Source organism: Haliotis rubra, unplaced genomic scaffold, assembly GCF_003918875.1.
Source record: "Haliotis rubra isolate DU_JTF1 unplaced genomic scaffold, ASM391887v1 Scf32, whole genome shotgun sequence".
Lineage (NCBI taxonomy): Eukaryota > Metazoa > Mollusca > Gastropoda > Lepetellida > Haliotidae > Haliotis > Haliotis rubra.
Window position 1 is genome coordinate 2,135,716 of NW_025766991.1, and position 10,712 is coordinate 2,146,427.

Consider the following 10,712-nt stretch of genomic DNA (forward strand, 5'->3'; position numbering starts at 1 on the left):
TTGAATTATCCCATGATGCGTTGCGCGGTTTTGGCACTTTAGAACTTGCTGGCAGTGTTACGAAAGAGCAAAACACAAACAAACACAACACACACACACACACACCTATGCTTACGTGAGTTCTGGACGTGCGACCACTCAGTGCTGTCAACCGGAAGGTCTTATGAACAATATATTCCCAAATGAAGCCTCACTGAGTATTATGACGCCGACAGCGTAGCTGGAAATGCGCTAGGATCACTGAGGAACATTCACTGAGAAAACCCGGGATCTTCAGTAACCCATGCTTGTCGTTAGAGGAGACTAACGGGATCGGCTGGACAGAATCGTTGACTTGGTTGACACATGTCATCGTATCCCGCGTGTCCAAAGTGGATTGGTTGATTTGTTGTTTAACGCCGCACTTAGCAATATTCCAGCTAAATTCTAACCCGGATCTTCATGAGCCGAGGTCCAAAGACTCATTGAGGCCCTGGACGTAGGCTAAAAGACCAGTAGCTCGACTACTAAAGCGTACAATATGTGTTTCTGTACGTGTGTTATCGAGAATTTAATGTCCCCAGATTTCACTCGAAACCAACGGTGCCACCCAGAACAAAAATACAAAACCTAATGTTATTAACACACCTACCTCTCATTCAAAATTACATATATAATTAGGGACGGTGGAGTAGCCCAGTGGTAAATCGTTCGCTTGTCACGTCGAAGATCCGGGTTAGAGTCCCCCACATGGGTACAATGTGTGAAGCCCATTTCTGATCGTCCCCCGCCGTGATATTGCTGGAATATTGCTAAAAGGCGTAAAACTAAACTCACATATATTATTATGCAAGACGTCATCGTGGAAGAAGTCGATCGGTAATGGTTATTCTGGTCACGTTTTGCACTGGCCATGTCGTACATGCACGTGACATAAATGATTACATATGTAAGTGTATTCATACACATGACTTTATACCTTCAGCATTCCGCGACACAAGCGGATGTCATCATGGATATCTCCATTACACAGTTTAGGCAGAGTTGGCGATGGATGGAGAGGGTTTTGTACCATACCGACCGATGGAAATTAGTTTAGAACTTGAATAATACTGAGCATCATTTAAAGAAGATCAGTACTCCCGACATTGCTTTGGTTAATGAGAAATATATGGATTCCTACTTGTGCTGACCGAGGGCAAATGATGAGGTTGAGGTGAGCCGAATGTCCCACACCTCTAGGTAGGTGAGGTGAGGTGAAATTGGGTTTAACGTCGTACTTAAGAATATTTCGCTCATATGACGACGTGCATATGTGCGGCTGCTTGTACTAGCCCAGACTTAAGCTGGTTTTATAGAGCTAGCTCACTGAGATACCATGCCACAGTTAAGCAGGAATACCCCACTCGGACACATTATACTGACTCAGAGCCGACCAGTCGTTGTTGTACCCATTAATGCCGAGCGCCAGGCAGGGACCATATTTTAACGTCTTTTGGTATGACGCGGCCGGGGATCGAACCCGCGTCCTTCCGCTGAAACCACTACACCACGGAGGCGGTCTCAAGGTAGGTGCTTGGATTGTGGAACTGTTGTAGTGGATATATACAGTAGATGACCAGAGGCAGAAGCCCAGACAACCCGGTCATCATCAAGATGTCAGCCGATAATCAGGACATCATCGGTAACCCAACATTCATGTGAGTGAACCAACTTTCAAGTCCAAGTCAACCTAGGCATACATCACGATTCATCTGCAAGTTTCTTCCGATGTGTGAGACAATATCTGTGAACTTTGGTTCTGACTCTCACCGTGAACTGTGTACGTGAACTTCTCAAGGACGTTCTTGTTTATGTGAGGTTTGTTGTATGTTCTCCGGTCATTGTTTCGTTGTGTTCACATTTGTCATGTTTTCATATATTGAGTATGTATTGTAATCTATGTGATGTTATCAGACATACGTCTTTATCAGATTAAGTTGTTGAAATCGGCTAGGTTCGTACTCTACGGTACGATCTGGTCACACCCTACGCCCTACACATGTACGCATTTAGTGCAGATCAACGTTATCTGCGGGATCCGAGTCTTCCCATACAAACCAGACTCCCGGTGTCAAGGATTTTTCTCATTCCTTGTAGGTCTATAACCGTCACTATAGCTAATAGCTTTCCATAAGCTATTCAATACAATATGATTTCCTGCTTACATTTTCATGTCATCCATTTTGAACATGTGTGCATCAAATTTATAAGTACTCATTATGAAAGATATGACATATCGTTCCCTGTTGTAACAGCTTCTGTACAAGAATACCCATGTTGTGGAGACCCATTGCTAGGCATATTCACCGAGCTAATTCCCCAACACTCGCGTTTTAACATACCCATTAATGCCGAGCGCCAGGCAGGGACCATATTTTAACGTCTTTTGGTATGACGCGGCCGGGGATCGAACCCGCGTCCTTCCGCTGAAACCACTACATCACGGAGGCGGTCTCAAGGTAGGTGCTTGGATTGTGGAACTGTTGTAGTGGATATATACAAAGGCAATAGCCAGCGCTCGCATCTATGTGTAACAAGTATTAAGGAAATATACATACGGACTATTTTATGTGTTATCGTTTTTATTGTATGTATCTGTTTAGATTAGTTGAGGGATTTTAGTGGAGGGGGTGGTTGGGTGTTCTGTTTTCTTTCTTTTTTCCCGGGTTGTTTAACTGTTATTATTGTGTCTCCAGGGCCTATTGCGATACATATCGTTACCTACGTATCGTGTCGTATATATCGCGATAAGTATCGTAACCCATGTATCGTGTCCTATATATCGCGATAAGTATCGTAACCCATGTATCGTGCCCTATATATCGCGATAAGTATCGTAACCCATGTATCGTGTCCTATGTATCGCGATATGTACCGTGTCGTGACATATGTATCGTGCCCTAAATATCGCCATACGTATCGTAACCCATGTATAGTCATAGGGATCCTATGTATCATGTCGTGACATATGTATCGTGTCCTATGTATCGCGATATATCGTGTCGTGAACTATGTGTCGTGTCCTATATATCGCAGTACGTATCGCGTCCTATGTATCGCAGTACGTATCATGTCCTATGTATCGCGATATGTATCATATCAGCGCATGTGTATCTGGGGATGGTACCTATCCTCTATCCACTAAAAAGAAGCATGCAGAATGTTTGCCGACAGATACGCAAATTGGAATTGTTTACTGAAATTGCTGTCTTATGTAAAATAATAATTTGGTATTGTTTGACGGGATATCAATTCCAAGCTTACAGATGTTGCAAATTACATACATTACCAATTTATTTACATATATACCTGTAATCGATAGTAGCCGAGACATGCTGCAACCAGTGTTACTATTCAACATTTGTATGCTGGGGAGGTTGTGGAGTCAGTGTCAGTTAGTCAGGATACACTCTCAAAAAGAAACGCAACCCTGTTTTTGGTAATGTTTATATCAATTTTAACTGGTTATTACATTTGTATTTTTAAAGATAATGCCATGAAATTTGACATGGTGAACCTTAGGTCAGCACGGTATAAGGTAACAGTTAATGCAGGTCAGTATCGAACTCTCAATTTACGCTAGGGGCGTTGTCTTCAGTATCTCGTTGTAGAGCCACGAGCTCTAATCACAGCAGTGCACCTCCTCGGAACAGAACGAATCAGACGGCGGATGTTTTCCTGGGGATTGCTCTCCACTCTTCCTGGAGTGCTGCGGCCAGTTCAACCAACGTGTGCGGTTGTGGTGTACGTGCACGAACACGACGATCCAGCTGGTCCCACAGATGTTCGATAGGATTGATGTCTGGCGATCTGGAGGGCCACGGCATCACGTTGACGTTTGAATTCTGTAGGAATGCCACTGTTGCACGAGCTGTATGAGGGCGGGCATTGTCATGTTGAAACAACTCCCTCTGTTGGTCGATTATCGGCAGAAGATGTGGCTGTAAGACGTCATCAATGTACCGTTGTGCCGTCAAATTGCCACGAATGATGACCAAGTCTGACCGTTGGTTGTAAGACATGGCTCCCCATACCATGATGCTTCCTCCTCCAAATCTGTCGACCTGTCGAACGCAGTTCGGTGCAAAACGTTCATTTGCTCGTCTATAGACACGTTGTCTACCGTCACGTCGTTGAAGAAGAAAAACGAGACTCGTCACTAAACCAGACTCTTCTCCAGTTTCTTAGGGTCCATCTCCTTACGTTAGTACACCACCTGAGACGTTGGCGTCGATGTTGGCGTTTCAAGACGGGCCCAACAACTGGTCTTCTTGCACGTAAATTTGCCTCATGTAAACGGTTCCTGATGGTTTGGGCCGATACTCTCCTCAAACCTGGCACCTGTGTTGCAGTGATGGTGGGTGTGGCATGCCGATTACGTAGGTGGCTGAGTCGAATAAAGCGATCCTGAGCCGGTGTGGTGATCCTAGGTCTACCGCTCCTGGGACGATCTTCAATTGCATGGAACTGTGTGTAACGATTCCAAAGTCGTGAGATTGTTGTTTTGTGTACGTTTAGATGACGGGCAACTGTTCCAAAGCTTTCCCCGGCCTCAATGCGACCAATGGCAATATTTCGATTTGCTGTACTCAAACGGGGCATTTTCGAACTTGATTTGCAGAGCAAATTATGAGAGAAAAATTACAAACTACGCGTGCTTTTAAAACCCTCTACATGAACTGTGTTTTCAACGATTTGCACGTGCAACAGGCTTTTAGCATTTTGTACATGACAATTTCGCACTTTCTCAAATAACACGGATACAAAGGTCATCATGTGTGAAAATGGTTCCGTTTGGGAGCTTATACTGATCAGATGGGAACGTATTAACAGTATTTTGAAGAAAATTCTAATTTACATTCACCATCTTTATTCTAGAAATGATGTCAGATATTTAGATAGGGGTTGCGTTTCTTTTTGAGAGAGTGTATTCACAGCCGCTATCATTCTAACTCACATTTTGTCATCTGGTGGAAATATCACACTATTCAGTCTCCCAGCTGCAGCATATATCATTCTAAATCATATTTTGTCATCTGGTGGAAATATTACACTATTCAGTCTCACAGCCGCTATCATTCTAAATCATATTTTGTCATCTGGTGGAAATATCACACTATTCAGTCTCCCAGCTGTAGCATATATCATTCTAAATCATATTTTGTCATCTGGTGGAAATATTACGCTATTCAGTCTCACAGCCGCTATCATTCTAAATCATATTTTGTCATCTGGTGGAAATATCACACTATTCAGTCTCCCAGCTGCAGCATATTTCATTCTAAATCATATTTTGTCATCTGGTGGAAATATCACAGTATTCAGTCTCACAGCATATATCATTCTAAATCATATTTTGTCATCTGGGTGAATACACTAACTGCTGCTATCAATGGATCTACGGACTGGTATTTTAGAAATCCATCCTTGTCGTTAGGGGTGATGAACAGGGTCGGGTGGTCAGGTTCGCTGGATGCATGTCGTTTTATTACCGATGTCTGTTTTATAACCGATGTCCATGTGGTGTCATTCACGAGATTGTCTGGTCCAGACTGGGTTATTTAAAGATATGTCGATTAATGGTGAGTGCGGCGTTAAACCAACATAAAATATCTTTTGACTAGCACATGGGTCTACACCCACTGATCTGGTGTGAATCGGTTGAAGAAACCTATATCCGAACATAACTGTAGAACGTTGTTCCGGCAGTCGATCACTGAAGGTCCTTTTCTTACCTGTGTACATTTATATACATATGTGTGTATAATTGGTACAATGTGTGAAGCCCATTTCTGGTGTCCCCCACCGTAATTTTGCTGGACTATTGCTATAAGCTGCGTAAAACCAACTCACTCACTCACGATTAAGGGTTGTGGGGTGTTATATTCAGTAAATATACTAAACGAATGTTTTCGGTTCAAGAGTCGACAGAATTATGTATGTAAACGATAATGGCAAAAATGTTCCTATAAAATACACAATGCCATTTTAGAAAGTGGTCAAATGTAACATATGTAACATATGTTATATTTGGGATTGCACTTTCTTAGTAAAGTACAGATTCTAGTACTTTTTTCGGTTGAATCCCATCCGGGATTCGAACCCGCACCTTCAGAGTCAGGCACCTAATCGCCAGCACACAAAGTCAGACGCCTAGACCGCTCAGCCACCTTATTGTACTGTCGAGCAGTAGGAACATGTCTGTGTTTGTAAACAGTTGTGTTACCTCAATATAACGCACTAAGACCTTCACCGACTTATATACCCTGGCTCACCTAGCTCACATACAGTGTCACGGATACCACTGACTTTACATGTCTAATGTTTCTGAACGTAAAGCCCTATATATGTACCTCTACTGCTGTCGTGTTGCGACAGTATACCTTACCCCGACATAACGCCAATCGTGCCGGTACTCGCTCACAGTGCCCTAAATATGAATCCCTGATTCGCTACACCAGTGGGTGCGATGAACACCTCAAACTGTTTTATTTGTAAAATAATTATAATTTACCAGTATTTAATCAAGTATTATCATGACAGACATGTTGACAGAGCTAAAGACATGTTAAAGAACTAGTATTCCGTTGATCCTGTTAATCCACGAGACGGTGTTTTCCGAGGGGAAACGGGTGAAATGTGTCTATTTGGTGTCAGCCCACGGGGCCTAAAATTATTCAGTTAGGTAGGTACAGTTCATTAGGCTATGTGGGACTTCATGCCTCACTGGTTTTATGGGATTACGATGGATTATTGCTGGACTGGTCTATTTGTGGGGGATTAACAGGGTAGATTAATCACAGCCGCAACAGGATGTTTTTTGATGATGAAAGTACAATAATATCATGAGTAACTAGTCTACCTGATTTTAGTACGTGGTCCGATACCATCACTCTGGAATTTAAATTTTCTAAATATTTTTACTAAAATCGTAGACAAGTTTAGATTCCTTGCTTCCACTCGAAAAATGAGAATGGTACTTTTGAAAAAATAATTTAGAATTATTTCAAAGAATATAGTTCAACGTGTTAGGCTACGTAAAATATGAGGGCACATAATGGGATTGTCCGAGATGTGACAATATTTTAAAGATTTTCTAGATATACATGCGCATTGTCACCTGTATATACGCAACTACTGTATCGTGGTAGTGTTAAATTAATGTTTGATTGCAATGCTTTTCTCCATCAACCATAAACTCATCTAATGTCACGTGACTGGCTCAGTGGCGGCTGTATGTCACAACTCACCTGAAACAACCCAAGACTCTAGTTTGCACTTTATTGATATTGTACATATATCAAGGACTAAGCGATGCCGCATAACGCTGCATGGAGTATCGATCAATCAATGCTGGATGTTCTATTGCTTTGAACAACGTCAGTGACTATTTATAGTATACGCCAGAGTGAGGCTCTGGTATGTTATTTATAGTCTGGCTTGCACAACCGATAGAAACTTTCAACTGGTATATAAGGCGATACATTTACCATATTTAATTAACATTTCGTTTCCGACTCTAAGCGTGTCAAGCGCGTCAAGATGGTGAAAAAGTCAGAAAAACGCGGGGTTCGCTCTGGAAACACACTCCGAGCTTCGAATACCCGCTTCACTCGCAAATACCATGGTGAAAGTTGTATAGTGAGAGAGAGCACTAACCTTAGCAGACGACAGTCAAACGACGAAGCAGACGACTCACATCTTGATGCAGATGGAGTATTCTACTCTCTCAACAAAAAGGGAAGGTGGGCTTTGCCAAAACTGATCAAAGAGAATATCGACCATGACGAACACGACGTAAGGGTGTCATTGTACCAAAGACACAAGCTCACACGTCAGTCAAACTGCGTGGAGTTTTCATGCAGTGAAGGACAAGTCAAATCAGTCGTATCGAAATCGAGTTACTTCAACGACTCCAGCGTGCTCCCAAGAAATAAAGCAAAGGAAGGAAGGAGAACACGAAGGAAGGGACAAACAAACACAGGTCAGTCTAAACGGGGGAAGGGATGAAGGCCTGACTGACCCTGACCCCGATATACGATATGACGTGTTCTATCCCTCACCCGCAACCAGCTCTATTTCTCATAACCCTAAATACATGCGGTTACTCGATAATGGCGAGTTTAAGTCATCTGGGAAAGGTCGCAAAAGGAGGGACAGAAGGCACCCTTCAGTGAACTGTGATGAACCAATCCTGGACATCGAGGAGTATGATTCATTTGATGACCAACAGAGCGAAAATGAATTCGACTCTGAATGTGATGTTTCTGGGGATGTTCAAACACCAGAGGTGATGCTGATTGATGTGTTAGAAGCAGCAGAACGAGCAAGAGGCCTATGTACCGAGCAGCCAAAACGACGAAGAGTGAAGGCGAAGAAGAAGCCAAACAGGGCGGAGGAGGACTGGGTTCTCGTTCCAAGTAGGGAAGACGAAAATGATGAAGCATACTCCAGCAGTGACGATGAAAGCAACAGCTCCGGGTCTACGTTCACTAGGCTCCCTCCAACACCGAAGATGGAATCTGTCCGAGTTATCCTTCAGTGTGACACAATTCACCCACACCAACTGCAGGAGACATTCCAACATAGATACACGGAGGCCCAGTGTGAACCACGGAAATTCATCATAGACACGACAGAGGATGTGTCAGAGGCTGTTAGGAAATCCAAACAAGCTCAAATGGGGTTTCTTGGAGGAATTGATTTCTCGTCTTGTCTAGTTTTTGCACGCGATGCAAGTTACGACACGGGACTAGATGTTTATCGAGTGCAGTTTAACATCAACTGCAGTGTAGGCACAATACGTCTTGAGGCTTTGTTTGACCTGATGCCTACAACGATACCCGAGGTGATACAAGCTACTGCCATGTTTGCTTCCACTCTGCCAGCTGAAAGCTTCCAGAAGAAGGAGATGGGTGAAATGGCGTCAGCTGATCAAAAGGTCATGATGTTGCAGCTGGTGACCTCTGTCAACAAGTGGAACACACACAGCCTCCATCTTGATGACCTAAGTGTTGATGACAAAGAAGAGTTTGTGCACATTTCTGAAAATGAAGCACTGACACCTGCCCCCACCAACGACAACGAAAGGAAGGAACAATATTGCAACATCTGCTTTGATGAAATCAACCCTGAGCTGTTTGACAGCAAGACGGCAAGCTGTGTCCTGCCATGTCGACACTGGTTCTGTGACGAATGTTGGAAGGAACACATCATGGAAAGAATTCACTCCGGGGCTCTGAAGATAAAGTGTCCTGAATACAAATGTGACTCTGTTGCTGATACAGCAATGCTTCTGTCTCTCGTCAGCATCAAGCACGTCCAGCTGCTGCAGAAACAAAGGGCGAGTTTGGATGTGGAAACTAACCCAAATTTAAAATGGTGCCCAAATCCAAGATGTGGCCGGGTATTGAAGAGGCGAAACGACGGGAAGGATTCGGTGACAGTCAGTTGTGAGTGTGGTCAGGTCGTCTGCTTCTCCTGCCTCAGAGACGCTCATTGGCCTGCTTCTTGTGAGCAGACGACACATTATGCACAGAAATTAAAGAAGCACGGTGACGACAAGATAAAAGATGTGGTCACAGTTGGCGTGCGGGGAAAACAATGCCCCAAATGTTTCCGACACATTGTGAAGAATGGAGGATGCAAGTGCATGGTGTGTCTTTGCGGATACACATTTTGCTGGATCTGCTGCTCGCCATGGGAAGGTAACCATTACTCTGTGAAATGTCGAAGTGTTGGAACATTCAGAAAGACGATCAAACATGTCGATACTTCCAGTCGAGATCAACAGACCAGTTTGTACAAGATGGCTGTTGTTCACAGGAACCAGCGACAGACTAGAAACGTACGAGCTCTCAAATCCACAACCGACTCACTGAACATCCAGCTACGAAATCTCATGCTGAAGGGGGTTGATATCGGAGCATCGCGTATCCAAAACGATGGCACGCCGGTGACTGCCAAGCACGTACGCGACTTCCTCGTGCAGGTCATGCAGCTCAAGCTGGAGCTCAACCACGTGATCGAGTACACGGCAGTGCTTTTGGATGGCCGAATGCTCAGTAGAGGAACACGAAAACTGACTCATATTTGTCACAGACTTGACTCTATCTCCAAATCTATGGACGCAGACTTAGCCAGCAAGGGGAAACAAGAGCTGTTGAGGGTTCTGGGTAGCCTCAGTTATCTCCGGTCCCTGTCTAGGCGGGGAGTTACCGCCCTTGTCAAACACCTGGCACTGGTTCAACAAATCGAAGAATTTGACAATGAGTTAAGACAATGATAGAGTTTCCAGTAACTGATTTGAATTTGAGAGTGTGTTCAAACGTTTCTAGTGGTTGTCGTTGAAAGAATGATATTATGTATAATTTAATATATTTCTTGATATAAAGGTATTATTTCAATTTGCATTTGTTATTCAAAACCTCAGTAGACCACACACATAGATACATATGTCTCACAATGCATGCGCTGACATATAATTGTGTATTCTATCTTTCCTTTAGCTATTTTCACCACGCCCATGCGGCAGAGTAAGTAGTGAAATATATTTAATTTCTTAGTGGATAATATATTATAAATGGATTACCTTCGACGGGAAGGGGCGGTGGGGTAGCCTAGTGGCTAAAGCCTTCGCTCCCGACGCCGAAGACACGGGTTCGATTCCCCACATGGGTACAACGAGTAAA

General features: G+C 43.5%; 1 protein-coding gene across 1 annotated transcript; it reads left to right on the top strand.

Moving 5' to 3' along the window:
* The first annotated feature begins 7,490 nt into the window (after positions 1-7,490).
* LOC124283691 lies at positions 7,491-10,427 on the top strand. The gene is given in 2 exon segments (XM_046719697.1): positions 7,491-7,988; positions 7,990-10,427. Coding segments are annotated over 2 exon segments (2,742 nt in total). The 5' UTR covers positions 7,491-7,563; the 3' UTR covers positions 10,307-10,427.
* The last annotated feature ends 285 nt before the right edge of the window (positions 10,428-10,712 follow it).